The 20388-nt window shown below is 30.7% G+C and overlaps 1 protein-coding gene across 1 annotated transcript; it reads right to left on the reverse strand.

The window, feature by feature from the left end:
- Nucleotides 1-262: 262 nt before the first annotated feature.
- Nucleotides 263-3240, reverse strand: LOC115710152 (uncharacterized). The gene is made up of 7 exons (XM_030638488.2): nt 2809-3240; nt 2608-2688; nt 2422-2527; nt 1551-1902; nt 885-1377; nt 752-807; nt 263-613 (listed from the first exon to the last, which is right to left on the reverse strand). Exons 2-7 carry the CDS (start codon nt 2633-2635, stop codon nt 569-571), a joined length of 1080 nt encoding a protein of 359 aa, XP_030494348.2. The 5' UTR covers nt 2636-2688; nt 2809-3240; the 3' UTR covers nt 263-568.
- Nucleotides 3241-20388: the final 17148 nt, after the last annotated feature.

Below are 20388 nucleotides of genomic sequence, written 5' to 3' on the forward strand. Positions count from 1 at the left end.
ATCCATCTGAGACATCATCAATGGCTAGAAACTGAAACCTCTTTAATTCATTGTGTTTATTTTAATTTTATGTTCTTACTATGTTTGATGATTTGTTCTTGACATTGAAACTTTCTTAGTGTTGTTTGTGCAAGTTGATGAGATTGGAATTAGAACTGTGATCCTAACAATTGACACAAAGTTACCAAGTTGCTTTGAACTTGTATTTGCTTATATGTTCCGTATCATTTAGCTATACCAAACAAAGATTATACTACACAACTTTCAAACGAACAATGATAGTGTAAATTCATGTGTTACTACATTAACTTGTAATCGGCAAGTGTATAAAGAAATACTAAACACACATCAATCCACTTTCAAGTTTAAACCAATCCCCCAAAGAAAAAAAAAATAAAAGGGTGAAAGAAATTTTCGTTCTTTCTTACACACACAGACTGAAAAACTTGCAAGTTGCAATACAATCCTTTCTATACATAGGAAAAGTCCCCACTTTAAAAAAACACTGAAGACAAACCCATCAATTGTGACAATCATCTTGTCCAGCCAAGTTTTAGTAGCAGAACGATTATATGACCTCAGTCAAACTGATCTCTTCCACTGATGCAGCCCCCTACATAGAATAGAAGAATGTTTAAGGTTGCATGTACAAGCCAACTCAGTGACAAAGAGAGCCAACGTAAGAGCCTCAAAGAAAAGAACTAATGCAAACAAAGTTGAACATTTAATCCAAAAGTTTGAAGTGACTTACCATATTTTCTTTGTTCTCTTGCAGTGCATTCTCTGGGCGAGTAGGACTAACTGAACCTGCAATCACATAAGAGCATTAAGAACTATGTACAGTCACATGCTACTCCCAAACTTAAGGAAGAAGGAAGACATACCTTCTTTATCAGCAAGTTTCTTTCCCTTTTTCTTCATCAGATCCTTTTCTTTTTTGACTTCTTGCTTAATTGGTTTCTGGGGTTTCTTAGTGGACTTATTATTATTGGCTCCAGTGGCAGTAAGAGATCTCGTGTTTGCCAAGTCTTTTGCCACAGATCCCCTAGTTCTGCTTGTGGGGTTAGATTTCTGAGTAGTGTTCTTTTTGGTTGAACCTGCAACTGGGGAAACTTGAGCAGCATCAATGTTCAACGCCCTTGGTTTCAGTTCCTGGTTCCTTGTACACACAATGGAAGACGTGCTCCGGGTTTCATCATCAGAGGAGCGGCTTCCTTCTTCAGGTACCTGAGAAATGGACTCAGAGACCTGCAACTGCGTTGAACTTTCTACAATATTATAGCTCCTGAACAATTCCTTTAAAGGCTCTCCAAGTTCATCATCTAGGTCATGACGGCGCGCATAGGATGCAAGCTCATCTTTCACTCGTTGAAGAGGCTATGAAATCACGTAAGAGAGAAAAGAAAAATTGAACGGGGTCAAAATTAACTCGAGCATTTGAAATCGGGACAATATGCATAGAAAATAGAACAACAACTAAGACAATCTACAACATGATACTAATATAAACGTCGTAAAACAAAACTGGTAAAAGTTACAACTTTATGTACCTCACATCCTGCCTCCAAGGCTAGCTTGAAAAACCCAAGTGAAATTGAGTGCTTGTTGGAAGATTCGGAGAGTTTAATCTGAGAAAGCCAATAAGAGGCTGAGGACAGAACACTGAACTTCTTTCGGCTTGTTGATCTTGTTAAAAATGGTGTTTCTGTTCTCTTCTGAATATTTTCAGACCTCTTCATTTTAACCTCTGCAATTGGAGTGATACTGCTCGCTAGTCTTGGGGCTGGACTTGCAGAAGACTTGGCTGGAATAGAAAGCCTCCTAGGTGGCTTAGCAGACTTGTCCTTGTCGGAGAGATCAAGAACACTAACACTTTTGCTTACACTCGATGTAACTCTCATCCTTAATATAATAACAATAAGCACGTCTCCATCAAAAGATAAAACGATATGAAGAACCGAAACCAGGTAAAAGCAACAAAGGAAAGATTCAAAATAATATAATCCAGTCCATGTCGTCTCATAACATTTCATGCACAGGAAAATTCAATGGTTTTTATATATATGAAATCAAACATGCTTCTAAATTCTGCGAAGAGAAAAAATTCAAGTTTCATTTATTTCATTACAAATAACATAGCAAAAATCATAATTTTTAGTTCTTACAATCTGAGTTCCAGCCTTGATCGGTGTGGTTTACTTTTATTAAAAGACAATTTGCATTCATATCATTTTGAATTGATGATATCAACTTTATGAACTTTCTATCAAAACTACCAAATTCAAAATTCTATTAAAAAAAAAAAACCTCAAACAACTACTACAAACTCAATTACATCGTAGTTCGTAGATCACACAAACAATTACAAAAATACAGAATTCAAAAAAAAAATATTATTAATTGAAAATAAGCAGAAAGTACCTCTTAGTGGAGGAGTTGGGGATTTCAGAACTCGAAGGCTTTTCCTCCTTCGTTTTAGTCCCCGATCGCAACGCGTAACGAAGAAGCTTGGATTTGCCATTGTTCCCTAAAACACAGAATAAAAAAAAACCAAAAATAAATTCATAAAATCAAAACCAAAACCAAAGCAGCAGAAAGAAAAGTTACCTGATTGAAAAGTTTGAGCGTCCTCCATAATTGAGAGATCAGATGATTCAGATCTTTCTACTTCGTTGGTGATTTTTGCTTCTGAAATTGGAACTATTAAAAATAACGGTAATCTCTATAATTTGATTGGATTAAAGTGAACTGAAATGAAATTCTCGTATTTATAATGGAGTTGCTATATGTTAATAAATAACTTCTTACACAAAAGAAGAGCAAAGCAAAGACTATTATTCTTGGTCTTTTGGGCGGGAGATGGCCTAAGTGGACCCTACAAAGTTAAAAACTCAAATTTTTTGGTTAAAAAAAACAGAAAAAACTTAAATTCATTGCCACGCGCCCCCATAGTGAAAAAAAAAAACAAAAACAGATTAAAAATATTGTCAGAAAAGAAGAAGAAGAAATATGAATGGGTGTGGTGAGCTGGTTGATCTCAATTTTCTTAACTACATTGACCATAATTGGATGGTCAATATTTTTTATTAAATGGAATATAATATATTTTTTTAATGGGAAAAAATGTGATCGATGTAATAATAAATGTGTAATATGGAAATTGGAATTATCTTAACTATAATAAGTGGGGTGGGTGGATTACACGTGGCAGGGATTGAGAGTGGGTTGCCTTTGAGCATGTGTCTGACTCTGAGTGAGATCATGATCATGATTCGGCACTCTTCAACGGCTGGCGCTGCTATGTGGGACCCACATATTGTGTATGTTATGAAGAAAAGAAGGAAAATAAAATTTTTTAAAAAAAAACTCTGATAAAATTCGAAATTCGAATTTCAAATCGAGTACCGTTGAAACTGCTTTTGCGGTTTTAAGATGGGGTATGGTTGAAGATAAGGGAAATATTTTTTTGTCCTTTCGGTCGGGCTTATATTAATGGGTTTTTGTCTCTTTCTATGGCCCATTGGGGTTGGTCCAATACGAAATTGGTTTTACGGGCCTAGCTGTTTGGGCTTGGCTGCAGACAGGCTGAATCCGAAAGAGTAAAGGGCCAAGATGCAAAATGTCTCTAAATTTAACAATTAAGTTAATAAATGTCCATTTTTTAAGAAAATTAACAAAATGTCCATTTTTTAAGAAAATTAACAAAATGTCCTTTTAGTTAAAAATTTGATGATAAAATTACAATTATAACCTTGAATAATTAAGTGTTTGGTATAGTTATTTTACACAATATTATATCGTTTTTATGTGTACTAATATATTAAAAAAAACTGAAAGGTAGTATATTAGTTTAAGATTGTAGTTGAAATTCCGTATTTTAATGTTCCCAGTTTAATTATTTAATTAAGTGATTAATTAAATGCGGAATAAAGAAACTGGTACTGAAAATAGTTTTTCCGTAGTTACAGAATACAACTCTGTAACTCCAGAGAAACCCAGAAAAACAAACAGTGCATAAAAGTAAAAACACACAAGATTTTTGTACGTGGTTTCAACAATCCTTTCAGATTGTTACTAGTCCACGGGGCCACGCCCAGAGATAAGATTCATTAGATCGGTATCAAAAATACAAAGTAATTGACTTATGCATAAATAGACTCCCTCTTATTGTATGCCGCAAGCTTGATGTATTCCACCTACTAACCGAATCTTGATAAAACTCCAAGTGCTCGAACTCCCTTCGATCACCTTGAAGAGTGCTTGAATCCTCCCGATTTAAGGCTTAAAGGCTATCTCCCGAAAGCCTATACAACCATCTCCCGAAGGTTGTGTGCTTGTATCCTCCCGATGCAAGACTTCAAAAGCAATCTCCCGAAAGCTTGTAAATACCCTTCTCCCGAAGGTGCACTGATGTTCTTCTTCGTTGTAGACTTGAATACAGACTCAAGACAATACAAACAACAAATAAACAGAGTAAGAGTAGAACAACTCTTCTCTACAAAACAAAGACTCTCTTTTCTAAAGATATGAATGGAATTCAAATATACAAGAGAGGTACCAAGAGAGGTACTAAACAAAGACACTATTTCCTTAAGATAGGAAAGCAATTCTAAGTGTGTGAAAGAGATACAAAACCTAGCAGCTATAAGATGTATTTATAATGAATATACATCTCATAGACAGCTTACATTCGGTCTGAACAAGACCTCAACCCACTAGAAACTTCCCTAAAATAATTCTTCAATCAGTCCAGGAATTTCCGTTTCTGTACCTACAGAATCGTGGACAGTAACTACAACTTTCCTTTTATAGAAAAGGAAAGTTTAGCTCCGGTTTTCTCTTCAAGAAACCTGATCTTAGAAAATGGGAAACTCAACACAAGATCAGAATAACAGCTGGTTAGCAAAGAATCAATGTGTAATCAAAACTTACCATTTTTACCTCAATTTCCATAAATAGGAAAGCTAGTCAACTTTCCTTCCAAGTTTAGATTTACACAAATAGGGAAACCATATCAATAAATGCCAGCCGAAATATACAAAGAATAATAAAATATTGTTGTCAATTAAATATGCCAAAAATGGAATTAACAGTAGTATATTATTTTAATGTGCTATGGTATATAATGAACGAAAGACGAAAATTAAAAAATATGAAATATTAGTTTAAGTTTGAGGTATAGTTATATTTCACTAGGAAATATTGTCTTTATGTTCATTAGTATATCATAAAGGAAAGAAAAAGAAAAAAAAACATGTGGAATATTAAATTAAGTTTTTAGTATATATATATTTTTCACTATATTGGTGGTATATTAATTTTTCACTATAGTATTTATGTTTATGATTGCAGAATATAGTTTTTATATGCTATTATATATTGTGATCATTTAATAGTATATTACTTTAAGTTTATGGTATATTTATATTGGTCTAAGGTATATCGTTTGTATGTGATATGTATATCGTGAAAGATATAAAGAAAAAAAAACTATTAAATATTAATTTAAGTATGAGGTATAGTTATATTTGACTGAGGTATATTGATTTTATGTTCATTGGTATTTCATGAAGGAAAGAACAAGAAAAAAAAAAACTCGTGGAATATTAAATTAAGTTTTTTGTATAATTTTTTTTTCACTATGTTGGTGGTATATTAATTTTTAACTATGGTATATCTGCTTATGATTGTGGTATATAGTTTTTGTATGCTACTGTATATTGTGGAAAAGAATTCATTTAATAGTATATTAGTTTAAGTTTGTGATATATTTATATTAGTTTAAGGTATATTGCTTGTATATCATACGATGTATTAATAAAAAATTAATTATATGGTTAAATAACATATTAAACAACAACAGCAGCAGTAAAATCTAAAAAAAATAAAATATATAATACCTTTTATATAATGAAAAAATAGTTGATAAAAATTCAGTAGAGAGGTTTTGATTTATTGGTTTTCATAATTTCTATTAAAGAAATAAACATATAATACCTTTTATATAATGAAGGGTATTTTAGGTATTAAAAAGTAAAAAGGGACATTTGCTTTATTATTTTAAAAAAGGAACATTAACTATCTATAGAGTTAGAAATAGGGTCATTTACTTACATTTCTCTTTTCCAAATTTCTAACAGTGAACTTGTTCATATTAAATCATAGAGAGACATGTAGATAGAGTTACATATGTGGAAACACTATTCTAATTTTTCATGTTTCACAACAGTTGCATAAATATTTTCCTAACAGTTATTTTGCCTGATTGAAACATTCGTCTGATGCAACCTTCGGCCAACCACCCATAAACTTTCGTATCATTGAAACATTCGTCTGATGTAACCTTCGGCCAACCACCCTGCAACCATCGTCTGATTGAAACCTTCATTTGATGCAACCACCCAGCAACTATCGTCTGATTGTGTCAATAATAGTGTAAGTGGTATTTTGGTAATTAAAATTACATAAAAAGTATAAATATTGTCTTTACCTTATGACGTAGTTTTGTAAATAAAGTGTCAATTTTTTTTTTTTTATGTAATAATTTTTTTTTTTTTTTATAAAGAAGAACGTTAATGACTTTTGTTTTTTTAAAGGAAGGTTTATGAAGAACGTTAATGACTTAAAAATAATATTCTTGACTTAATAAAAGAAATATTCTTGAGCTTTTAATGTACTTTATGCTAAAGCGTTTTACAAAAGGACTAGGAGGAACTAGTTTACAAAGGGTCTGATTTATACCTGAAAACATGAAAAAAGAAATCTTACCATAAATACAACCCACTAAAGATCTTATTATTAATCTTCTATTCCACAATTACTATTTCAATTAGGTTTTAAAGCTTCAAAATACCTAAGCATTTTTTTAAACTACTACAGTATACAATCCATTTCCTGGTAAAAAGTGAAATCACACCAAATGTATAAAAGCCTGCCTATGTTTAAGATACTATATCCATTAATTATGTTATATTATTAATTATACAGAGTATATCACATATGAGGGCGGTCCAAGAAAATATGGAGAGTAAAGAAATAATAGAATTATGAGACTTTAAATAATTAAAGGACATTTTGTACATTATGTCAAAAAAAAGAATAATAATAACATTTTGTACTTATATTAACTATAGTTTGAATTGGCTTAGTGGCGCCTAATAGCACTACTACCGAAGTGCTTACCGTCAATAATACAATTATATATTAGTATTGTTAACTTTTTATATTATAATATGAAGTAATTTATTTTTTGGGGGCTTCAATTGGGTAAGGGTCCTAAACACAATTCTACTCTAATTATCCTTAAAATCAGCTCAATCATACATCTATTCTATATAAATATATAGAATAGATTAAAATCAGCTCAATCATACATCTATTCCATATATTCCCCAAATATATGGTGATATTAAATCAACATTACACTCTCTTCTTTGTCGAATCAAAAGAAGATTAAAACTCAACCATTAAGAGTATTAACTTTTAATTTGCAACATCGTTATTTTCATTAATTAATGGAATATACGTAAAAATAATTTCAAACAATAACTAAAAATATTTTTTTTCAATTATCTATTGTATTATTTTAAATAAAGTAAAAAGACCTAACATAAAACTAAATATACGTGCCTTGCACGTAATTTTTTTCTAGTATGTATATATAGAGAGAACCTCTATCTAATAACACTTATATTAAGTAAATTATATTCTAATTAAAAAATTATAACTAAATAGAATTACACTAGAAAAAAAAACACAAAAATATAAAAAAATATCAATGTAACAACAATGACATTTAACAATCCTTAATATTATAACATAATAGAATTATTTTTGAGTGAATAATTATTTAGTATAATTTTATAAAATACATGTATATATTTTATTAAGATATAATTATTCTTAGAGGTATACTTCTTAGAGGTATACTTTGTTAATACGGGAATTAGAAAATGTATAACTAATTACAATTTAGAGGTTATTCTTATTTATAATTGGCCCAAATTGGGATTTGATTTTTTTATAACAAATTAGATATTATTCTTGAGATGGGTATTCTTAAATAGAGGTTATACTGTATATACAGTCACCCAACTAGCCAAGACAGAAAAGGGGCGAGTGTTTTTCTTTTTTAACGATATTTTTTTTTTTAACAGATTGGACTCATATTAACTAAATCATTACTAAAAATAATGGGGTAAGTAAAAAAAAAACCACTTTTATTAATCAATTAATCAAATCTACCTTTAATTTTATATTTAATTGAAACATACCTCTTTTTATATGTATTGTACTCAAAATACCATGAGATAAGAGAGTCACATGGAGAGTATCTTAAAATGACAGTGACAAAATTAGTACAATGTTTAAAAAAAGAGGTAAAAATGATAGACTTTAAAAAAGAGAATAAAAACAAAAGAGGACAATATAAAAAGGATATAGAGTATAATTTCCTCAATGGTAATTGAGTAAAATTACTTACAACATTTCATCACCCTTTTTGTTTTTGTTTTTGTTTTTTTAGGAACATTTAAAACAATATAAAAAGAAATAGCACCATACATAATTGAGTTTTTAATTCAATATTGAATTTGGGATGTTTTTCCTATTTCAACATATGTTTTTTAACGTGCTTTTTAGTATAATAAATATCATTTTTTTAAGAATATTAAGGGTATAAATATTTTATATTTTTAATTTTATACACTAGTATATTATATATTTTTTCGTTAGATTAAATACAAGTTATATTTTTGATACTTCTGTGACTACCGATTCATTAAATCATATCCAAAACAAAAAGATATTTGTGGCATAAATAATATTTTCAATTTCATGCACTTATCTACTACTTGTTTTTTTTTTTCCACCAAATTAAATATGTAAAATTATATTTTTGTTACTTTGTTACTTACATCACCACGAAGATGTTAAATCTTATTAAAATTGACTAAGTTGACATGTGTCAACACATTAATAGTCCACCTATATATTCAATAAAAATACTAAATTGACATGTGTTAGTATATTGAAAATATGAATAGGCCACAAATATATTGATATATGTCAACTTAATCTGATTTAATATGATTTCAGGACTGATAAAAATCATATAATGTAACTTTACATATTTAATTTGTTAGGAAAAAATCAATATTCTATAAGTATATCAAATTAAAAACATTTAAAATCTATATGGTAAAATTTGTTTGAATATGATTTGAATTAACGAAAATATAGTTTTAAGTATTTAATCTATAAGAATGAAGATATATGTTGAACGGGTGAAATTTTTTATTTTTATCTTTTAAAAAAAAGTTAATTAGGATTTTTACTCCCGAACTTTGATATGTACCAAATGATGTTCACTGAACTTTTAAGGTAGTTAAAAATACTCCTGAACTATTGAGATTGTTGGATTTAAGGACTTTTGTCTAATTATAGTAAAAAAATCTAACATGGATAAAAGTTCAGGGGCATGATTTAGTATATGTCAAAGTTCGAGAGACATGATTTGGTAGATATCAAACTTTGGGGAGCATGGTTTTTAGTACATAAACAAAATCTGAAATTGTAAAATTGAATAAAATTAAATTAAAGTCCTTAAATTTAACAATCTCAATAGTTCAGGAGGAATTTTCAACGCTTAGAAAAATTCAGAAGGTATGATTTAGTACATGTTAAATTTTAGGGGTAAAAATCCTAATCTATCTATATATATATAAAGAAGAAGTATGAGGCGGTGACATGTCACTCTAAAAGCCTCTATCTATTCTCTCCTTAATTTTTCTTATTTTTTTTAATTTTTTTATTAGGTTTATTAATATTGATGATTGATCATTACTTATTTTTATTCTTACTTTTTAAAATTATTAATTAATAATAATTTAAAAAGTTTAAAAAATCTATTTATTCCTAACCAATTTTAAAAACACCTACGTAATCTATCTATATATTTATGCATGATCATTTCATTCTTTTACGTTAATTAAATTTCCATTAATGAATATTTCCTTTTTTTTCCTTTTTAGTTCACTATATTTTTATTTCCTTTTCTAACTTTTATATTTTCTTTCCTTTTATTATTATCGATGATGAAAGAATATTATTAATTCATATATTTCTTTTTTGTCTTTTAATTTTTTGCAGGTTAGTTTAATCTAAGAACTTAACTATCTTCTTTTTTTTCTTTTTCTTTTTAATATTAACTAAGTCTCTTAGAAAAATTTAAAATTCTTTTATTATTCAAATATCTTTATATATTAAAAGTGACTATCTAACGACATTTCTTGGTTTAACAGAATATACTTAAAAAATAAAAGAATATTCTGTTAAATTTAACGATTACGTTTGATCTCCCGTTAATAAATAAACCCAATAATTAAACCCAAAAAATTAAACAATCATTTAAATATTAATAATCTCTTTTTAAATTAAAAAAAACATCTTACCCCATCTATCTCTAACAAAGGGAGAATATTAATAATTTTTTTATTTATCTTTTTAAAAAAAAATATATAGATAAAATATCTAGAAAAGATAATATAAATGTGAAACTGTATATGAGTATTTACATTATATGTTTGTGCTTATTTTTAGTTTTATTTTTAATTACCACCAAGAGGAGAATGTTGAAAAATATTAGAATATGAAAATATTATTGGTGCTTATTAGTAATTTACAAAAAATGTGAAAGTCTATAAATATATAGTTGTGTAGCTATTATTAGATATGAAATGAGATAATAGAACTTTTTTCAATTAGAAGATTAATGTACATTTTATTATTAATAACATACATTATTATAACACAACTATGTTTTACTTACTAAATATACTGACACATATTTTATTTTTATAAAACAAATTGTTCAAATAATTATACTATTTTAATTATTAATTAAAATAAAAAACTAAAATATTAAATAAAACTAACACTACGTGGCTTGGCACGTAACAATCACCTAGTATATATATCTTGTTATAAATAGTATTAATTATGTGGATGTCCAAATCTTTTATTTATTACCATTAATGTAATCAACATTCCCTTTTTCTTAGTTTCCCTTTCTCTTAGTTTCTTAATATTTGACTCTTGTATGTGTATAAATAGGAGATCACCTATTGGAATAAAACACTTAGAAAATTCTCATCTCTTCTCTATTTTCTTTCTCTAAATTATAATATTACATAATACTAATATTTCATAATACGTTATCAGCACGAGCCTCTAACCAAGGTATGACAATGTTTTTGTTATGTGATCTCGAATTGCTTCAAAGTCATGATACACTAAATATATATATGTATATATACTCATCTGACTGAAACACATTCGAGTTAGCCATTTTTTTCTAATGAATTAATATTTATACAATATATGTCTATGCTTATATATATCTATATAGATGCTTATATATTATATATGTGTGTTGATTTGTTTATCATATTATATTGTTTAATCTTATTATCTTATTCTATATTGTACTATATTTTGTTGTATTTTTTTTCAAAGTTTATGTATATGTCTAATAATTTACACTTTATATTGATATAGTTTTATCCATGGCAAACCTTGCAAAACTTGATTTTGTGGCACTTGATATTTCTGGAAAAAACTATTTGTCATGGATTCTTGATGCTGAAATCCATTTAGATGCTATGGGTCTTGGAGACACCATCAAAGATCAAAATACTGAAACAAAACAAAATAAGGCCAAGGCTATGATTTTCCTTCGCCATCATCTCCATGAGGGGTTAAAATCTGAATATTTAACCGTAAAAGATCCTCTTGTGCTTTGGCAAAATTTGAAAGAAAGATATGACCATCAAAAAACTGTCATATTGCCAAAGGCTAAGAATGATTGGTTGCACCTGAGGTTGCAAGATTTTAAATCAGTAAGTGATTATAATTCTGCAATGTTTAATATCACTTCTAAATTAATGTTGTGTGGAGAAAAAGTTACTGACTATGAAATGTTAGAAAAAACATATACTACTTTTCATGCCTCTAATGTGCTCCCGCGAAGAATATAGAGAGCGAAATTTTAAAAAATATTCAGAATTGATTTCATGTCTTCTAGTAGCTGAGCAGAATAATGAACTTTTGATGAAAAATCATGAATCTCGCCCAACTGGGTCTGCTCCATTCCCTGAAGTGAATGCTACAATTGCTGACAATCATAATCATAGTCATAGTCGTGATCATAATCGAAGTAATAGACGTGGTCGTGACCATAATCAAAGTCGCGGTCGTGGTCGCGATCGCGGTCGAAGCAATGTTTGGCATCGTAATGGTCAAAATAAAAATTCATATACTCCAATGAAAAGCACAACTACTGAGAACAAGGGAAAAGGTCCTCAAAATAATAATCATAGAAATTCTGAAAATTTATGTTCCAGATGTGGAATAAAAGGACACTGGGCACGTGCTTGTCGTACGGCAAAACACCTTGCTGATCTTTATCAAGCATCTGTGAAAGGAAAGGAGAAAATAGAAGCAAATTTTGCCTATCAAGATGATGGTTTTCTCAAAGAGCCTTTGGATATTACGCACTTAGATGTTGCAGATTTCTTTAATGAAGATCTCATTAATAACAACATGAATATCGATAATGGAGATGGGAATGTCCACAATTAGTCACTTTTCTTTGTTATGTTTTTTTTTATTATTATCATTTATTTACTTTAAGGTGTTTATTTTATTTGGCATATTTATGTAATGAAATTTTATTATTTAAGCATTTATATTTTGAACTTATTATGTTTTTTTTGTTAATGAAGTAATGGACATTTATCATTCTATACATGATTCTACAAATAATGGTGATGATATGTGTTTGGTGGATAGCGCAACCACTCATACAATACTCAGAAGTGATAAATATTTTTCAAATTTATCAAGAATGAAGGCAAATGTTAATACAATATCAGGCACTGCAAATTTAATTGAAGGCTCCGGAAGAGCCATTATATTGATGCCTAGAGGAACAAAAATTATTATAGATGATGCCTTATTATCCACCAAATCAAAAAGGAATCTGTTGAGTTTCAAAGATATACGTCGTAATGGATATCATATTGAGACAATAGATGAAAATAATTTTGAATATCTTTGCATTACATCTATTGTTTCAAGAAAAAAATGCATGATAGAAAAATTACCTGGTTTGTCTTCAGGTTTGTACGTTACACGTATAAGTACAATAGAAACTCATGTTATTGTGAACGAGAAGTTCGCAAACCAGAAAAATTTATTTGTTATTTGGCATGACCGGTTAGGCCATCCCGGTTCAATTATGATGCGTAGAATAATAGAGAACTCACATGGTCATCCATTGAAGAACCAAAAGATTCTTTTATCCAGTGAGTTCTCATGTGCTGCTTGTTCTCAAGGAAAGTTAATCATTAAGCCCTCACCGGTAAAGGTTGGAATTGAATCCCCTGGATTTCTTGAACGAATTCAGGGCGACATATGTGGGCCTATTTGCCCACCATGTGGACCATTCAGATATTTTATGGTATTGATAGATGCATCAACTAGATGGTCACATGTTTGCTTATTATCTACTCGTAATGTAGCATTTGCAAGATTGCTTGCTCAAATAATCCGATTACGAGCACAATTCCCAGACTATGCAATCAAGACAATCCGCCTTGATAATGCTGGTGAATTTACATCACAGGCTTTTAATGATTATTGTATGTCAATAGGGATAAATGTTGAACATCCTGTTGCTCATGTACATACACAAAATGGTCTAGCAGAATCATTTATTAAGCGCCTCCAATTAATCGCAAGACCATTACTTATGAGAACAAAACTCCCAATTATAGCTTGGGGACATGCTATTTTACATGCTGCGGCACTTGTACGCATTAGGCCAACATCATATCACAAATTCTCCCCACTACAATTGGCTTTTGGTCAGGAGCCAAATATTTCCCATCTAAGAATCTTTGGTTGTACAGTATATGTTCCGATTGCTCCACCACAACGAACAAAGATGGGTCCTCAAAGGAGGCTGGGAATATATGTTGGGTATGAATCTCCATCTATCATTAAATATCTCGAACCCACAACTGGAGATGTATTTACAGCACGTTTTGCTGATTGTCATTTTGATGAGACAAGTTTCCCAGCTTTAGGGGGAGGGGAAAAGAAACAGCTGGAAAAAGAAATTATATGGAATGCACAATCATTATCTCAATTTGATCCTCGTACAAATCAATGTGAACTTGAAGTTCAAAGAATAATTCATTTGCAAAATATTGCAAATCAATTACCAAATGCATTCACTGACCCAAAGAAAATTACAAAATCACATATTCCAGCTGAAAATGCTCCAATTCGAATTGAAGTCCCAGAAGGACAATTAATTAATGGTTCTAAAGCACGTTTGAAACGTGGTAGACCAGTCGGTTCCAAAGATAAAAATCCTCGAAAAAGAAAGGGAGCAAATAATCAAGATGGCCCTAATGAAGAGGCTGAAAATTTCGAGGAAGATGTTGACATAAACAAATCTCTTGAAGAGATTCAGGTACCTGAAAATATTAGCAATAATGAGATCTCAATAAATTATGTCAATACAAGAAAAGAATGGAACCGACTCGAAGTAATTGTCGACAATATTTTTGCTTATAATGTAGCGCTAGAAATTATGAATGAAAATGAGGATCTTGAACCTAAATCTATCAAAGAATGTCAAAATAGAAAAGATTGGCCAAAATGGAAAGAAGCAATTCAAGCAGAATTGAATTCACTTGCTAAACGCAAAGTATTTGGACCTATAGTCCAAACACCTGAAGGTGTGAAACCCGTTGGATACAAATGGGTATGTTTACGTAAAAGAAATGAGAAAAATGAAGTTGTGAGATACAAAGCAAGACTTGTAGCTCAAGGTTTTTCTCAAAGGCCAGGTATTGATTATGAGGAGACATATTCTCCTGTGGTGGATGCAATAACATTAAGATATTTGGTTAGCTTGGCTGTGAGTGAAAAACTCGATATGCGATTAATGGATGTAGTCACAGCTTATTTATATGGATCACTAGATAGTGATATTTACATGAAGATCCCTGAAGGATTTAAGATGCCTGATGCATATAATTCAAGCAATCGAGAAATGTGCTCAATTAAATTACAAAGATCATTGTATGGATTAAAACAATCAGGACGCATGTGGTACAATCGACTTAGTGAATATTTATTAAAAGAAGGATATAAAAATGATCCTATTTGCCCATGTGTTTTTATAAAAAGTTCAAGTCCTAAGTTTGTTATCATTGCTGTATATGTTGATGATTTGAATATTATTGGAACTCCTGAAAAACTTTCGAAAGCCGTGGAATATCTAAAGAAAGAGTTCGAAATGAAAGATTTAGGAAAAACAAAATTTTGTCTTGGTCTACAAATTGAGCATTTAAAATGTGGAATTTTCATTCATCAATCAACTTATACTGAAAAGATTTTGAGACGGTTTTATATGGATAAATCACACCCATTGAGTAGCCCAATGGTAGTTAGGTCACTTGATGTAGAAAAAGATCCTTTTCGACCTAGAGAAGAACATGAAGATCTCCTTGGTCCAGAAGTACCATATCTTAGTGCAATAGGAGCATTGATGTATCTTGCTAATTGTACAAGACCTGATATAGCTTTCTCTGTCAATTTATTAGCAAGATTTAGTTCTGCTCCAACATATAGACATTGGAAAGGGATTAAGCACATACTCCGCTATCTCCAGGGTACTATTGATAAAGGATTATTATATTCTAATAATTGTGGGTCACAACTTATTGGCTACGCAGATGCAGGATATTTATCTGATCCACATAAAGCCAGATCTCAAACTGGCTATTTGTTCACTTGCGGTGACACTGCTATATCCTGGCGATCAACAAAGCAAACTCTGGTGGCTACTTCCTCAAGTCATGCTGAGATACTTGCAATTCACGAGGCAAGTCGAGAATGTGTTTGGTTAAGATCAATGACACAACATATTCGAGGAACATGTGGATTAACATCTAATAAAGAAGTACCAACAATTCTCTATGAAGATAATGCTGCTTGCATCGCTCAACTTAAAGGAGGGTACATTAAAGGAGACAGAACTAAACATATTTCACCAAAATTCTTCTTTACACACAATCTTCAAGAAAATGGTGATATCGATGTTCAACAAATTCGATCAAGCGATAATCTTGCAGACTTATTCACGAAGTCATTACCAACATCAACTTTTGAGAAGATGGTTCACAAGATTGGAATGCGTCGATTAAAGGATCTCCACGAATGCCAAAATGAGGGGGAGTAATTTCATACTGCACTCTTTTTTCCTTGACCGAGTTTTGTCCCACTGGGTTTTCTCGGCAAGGTTTTTAATGAGGCAGTTATTATGGACATCCAAGGGGGAGTGTTATAAATAGTATTAATTATGTGGATGTCCAAATCTTTTATTTATTACCATTAATGTAATCAACATTCCCTTTTTCTTAGTTTTCCTTTCTCTTAGTTTCTTAATATTTGACTCTTATATGTGTATAAATAGGAGATCACCTATTGGAATAAAACACTTAGAAAATTCTCATCTCTTCTCTATTTTCTTTCTCTAAATTATAATATTACATAATACTAATATTTCATAATATATCTAAGTATCTAAATTATTTTATTATTGATCTACATTGAATATAGTGTGTTTGTGTGTTGCTTCAAAGTATTCTTTCTAATAATATTTTAAACATTCTATAATTATATTATTTATTTTTAGTGGTTAATTTACATATACTCTCAAAATATATTTTGAGTTACAGATGTTAACTTTAGTATTCGCTCATTCACATAATTTTATTTTGAGTTAAAAGGAAATTTATAGTTGTGTTTTCATTATTTTGTTTTATCTAAGAAAAAAAAAATACTAAAAATATCAATCTAAAAATTTAATTTTATGTTTATAAGAACAATTTATGTTTATTGGTTTTGTTAGGTCTGACACTCAAAATAGAAGCAAATTTGACATATTGTTATACAAGTTGTGCTAGATTTTTATTATAAAAGTGAGATTTAGTAAATACGGGTCGGGTCAGCCCGTTTGTATATTTATTTTCATACAAGTCAAAGTAAAATCATATGAAAGATAAAAATTATAATTTATTTCATATATAATTTAAATTTTTTTAAACATTCGATGCGAAGCGCGGATTATTTACTAGTTAGCCTAACAAAGAATATTCAATCTGTAAATAAATATGTAGTACATAGGTATATAAGTCATTTACACCGCAATTTGGGACCCATAGTCCAAATATAGATTGAGATTGTGGGGTTAGTAGGAGAGTTTGATGAGGTTAATAATGAGTTCCCAAATAAAGCCCCCACTATTCTCCCCACCCGCTTGACAGTTAATACAATACAATCAGTTCTCATATCCCATCTTAATTTTATGTTATTCTATTTATCTTATTCATCAAATTTTATTAATTATTATTATTATTTCACTTCCCATCTTCACCATTTGCCCATACCATTCTTGTCCCTGCATGCAACAACCCTTCCTACCATCCTTTGCCCACGCTCGCATTCTCCCCGTGTATCCACGCCCACAACTATCCAAAATTTATTATGTCTTTCTCTAATAATTCTATTAAGACAATAGAAATGGAAATATTTAGAAAAATAGTAATAGTTGGTAATATTAGTATAATTAAATACAAATAACATATATATAAATAAATATATATGGTAAAAATAATTAAGATATCAAATTTAAAGTATAAGAGATAACAACTAATAAGAGATATAGTAATTATTGAATAATAATAATGTAACAACTAAACGAATTAAATATAAATGAGAATGCAATTTTTAATGGGCTTTAACAGATTAAAAGAAATAACAAAATTAATCGACAAAATATTAGTTCAAAATTAAAAATATTAACAGCTAATAAAATTAAAATTTCTTTAAGGAAAATAAAAAGCTAAATTAGAAAGAAAGAAAAAAAAAAAATAGAGAGTCACCTCATAAATTGCCAATATAAATAATTAAGGAATATTGGTGGCTAAATTATCCAAACTACACATTTAGTTATGCTTAACTCACAAACCCAATTTTTAGTTGCATTAACGTGGTTTTTACCTTTTTTGTCAAATTTCGACATTTAAGTGTCAAAGTGGAGGTTTATGTGTACACAATTGTACCTATGTAATGTTTTAATTTATCCACATAATTTTAATAAAATAATTAAAAAAAATTAAAATAAAAATAATTTTTTTTTTCTCTTTCTTCTTCCTCTTCCACAGATCAATCTCTTCTTCCTATCTCTCAGCCTCCCAACTCTGGCGACAACCAAAATCTTCTCTTCTCCCTATCTCAGCCTCCCTACTCTGGCGACAACCAAATCTCAAAAACCTGAAGACCCCAGGCGACGAGACCCCCGAGACCTCTTGCCTTCTCGCTCTCACTTCTCTCTCTCTCTCTCTCTCTCTCTCTCTCTCTCTCTCTCTCTCTCAACAAAGAAATCGGCATCGACCTTGAGACACACAGTCGACTTCTCCGACGACAACCAACCCTTCGCATTTGTTCTCTCTCTCTCTCTCTCTCTCTCTCTCTCTCTCTCTCTCTCTCTCTCCTTTAATTTTTTGATTGTTTTTTCGTTGGGATCTAACTATTATAGTGAGATTTGGATCGTTTATTTTGTAATGAGATTTTGAAAATGGGAAAGGGTTTTCACCTTGACTCGACTCGACTCGTTTCGTTTCGAATCACTCTCATGCTCGTAACTCCTCTCTCTCACTAGGGGTTTTCATTCTTTGTTCTTTGATTCCATTACTGTTATCTAGGGTTTCGATTTCGTTAATATTTTTTTACAGGAACCTGCGATGAGTTTACAAAAAGGCTCGAAGGTTCAGGTCGAGGACAAGACTTTAGCTTGGGTTGCGGCTGAGGACGTGAATTATGGTGGACAATAAGTTCATGCTGTTACAGTTTTTGGGAAGAAGGTTGAGATTTGATCTTCCTTTGCTTTTTCTATTTTTTCAATTTTGACTTTGTAGTAAATAGTAATTTGATTATATTGTTTTCTTTGTGTGTAGATTTTGATTTCTCCTAAGGAAGTATTTCCTATAGATGCAGCTGAGGATGAACATGGTGGAGTTGATGATATGACAAAATTGGGGAAGAAGAAGGAGATTGCGACAAAGGGGTTGGAGGCAGCTAGGGTTATTTTTGTATAAAGTAGATGGCTTGGCCTTCTTCTTGGTGAGTTGTACTACAACGTGGCACCAATGTTGGCCACGTAGACATGCCACGTCAGGTGAGAAAAAATAGGGATAAAAAACTCCAACAATCCCCCACTTGCCCTAAAAGAAAATTGGGCATCTCCCTTAGTTGTGACCCATAAAAGATTTTTCTAGTAACGTCTTTGTGAAAGGATCTGCCATGCGATCTCTAAGATCGTCAAATCATCTCTCTCTACTATAACTCTTAGTAGATGGTATTTCATCTCAATATGCTTGCCTCTCTTGTGGCTCCTTGGTTCTTTGGAGTTATCCACCGCTCCACTGTTGTCACAATAGAGCACTAGTAGTTTTTCTACTTCTAGAACTACTTCCAGAGCAATATAGAATTTTTTCAACCAAACCGATTCCTTAGCTGTTTCACAAGCTACTCTATATTCGGCTTCCATGGTTGAATCTACAATACTAGTTTGCTTAATGCTTCTCAAGACTACATCTCCTCCACCAAGAGTAAATACTGATCTAGATGTCGACTTTCATCTATCTTTGTTTGATTGAAAATCAAAATCAGTATATCCATTAGGATTTAATTCTCCCCTTAATTATATAAGCATGAGATCTCTCGTTCTCCAAAGATACTTGAGAATGTGCTTTACAACTATCATTGTTCCAAACACATGGATTAGATTGATAACGACTAACAATCCCTATAATGTAGCATATGTCAGTCCTTGTACACAACATTGCATACATCAAGCTCCCAACTACTGATGCATAAGGGTACTTTCACATGTCCTCCTCCTCTTGAGGAGTCTTTGGACATTATTCCTTACATAGAGTAATTCCATATCTTGATGGTAATTGTCCTTTCTTGGCATTCTCCATTGAGAATCTTTCTAGCACCTTATCGATATAAGATGCTTGAGAAAGTGCTAATATTTTCCGCTTTCTATCTCTATAGATTTTGATCCCAAGAACATAGGTTACTTATCCCAAATCCTTCATTTGGACTTTGTCGGCTAACCACTTCTTTACATCTGATAACCTTTCTACATTGTTTCTAATAAGTTAAATGTCATCAACATAAAGAACTAGGAGCCTCTCGTGTCTGAGCGAGGCACATTCTCGTGTCTTCAGACAACTCCTATCC

Source organism: Cannabis sativa, chromosome 3 (genome assembly GCF_029168945.1).
Source record: "Cannabis sativa cultivar Pink pepper isolate KNU-18-1 chromosome 3, ASM2916894v1, whole genome shotgun sequence".
In the NCBI taxonomy this organism is placed as follows: domain Eukaryota; kingdom Viridiplantae; phylum Streptophyta; class Magnoliopsida; order Rosales; family Cannabaceae; genus Cannabis; species Cannabis sativa.

Excerpts from the sequence above, each read along its gene's own strand:
- LOC115710152 (XM_030638488.2), bottom strand. The coding sequence starts at position 2,635 with ATGGAGGACGCTCAAACTTTTCAATCAG. Across the intron at positions 1,903-2,421 it reads CCCAACTCCTCCACTAAGAG|GATGAGAGTTACATCGAGTG; the intron begins GTACTTTCTGCT and ends TATTATATTAAG. Across the intron at positions 614-751 it reads AAGAGAACAAAGAAAATATG|GGGGCTGCATCAGTGGAAGA; the intron begins GTAAGTCACTTC and ends TATTCTATGTAG.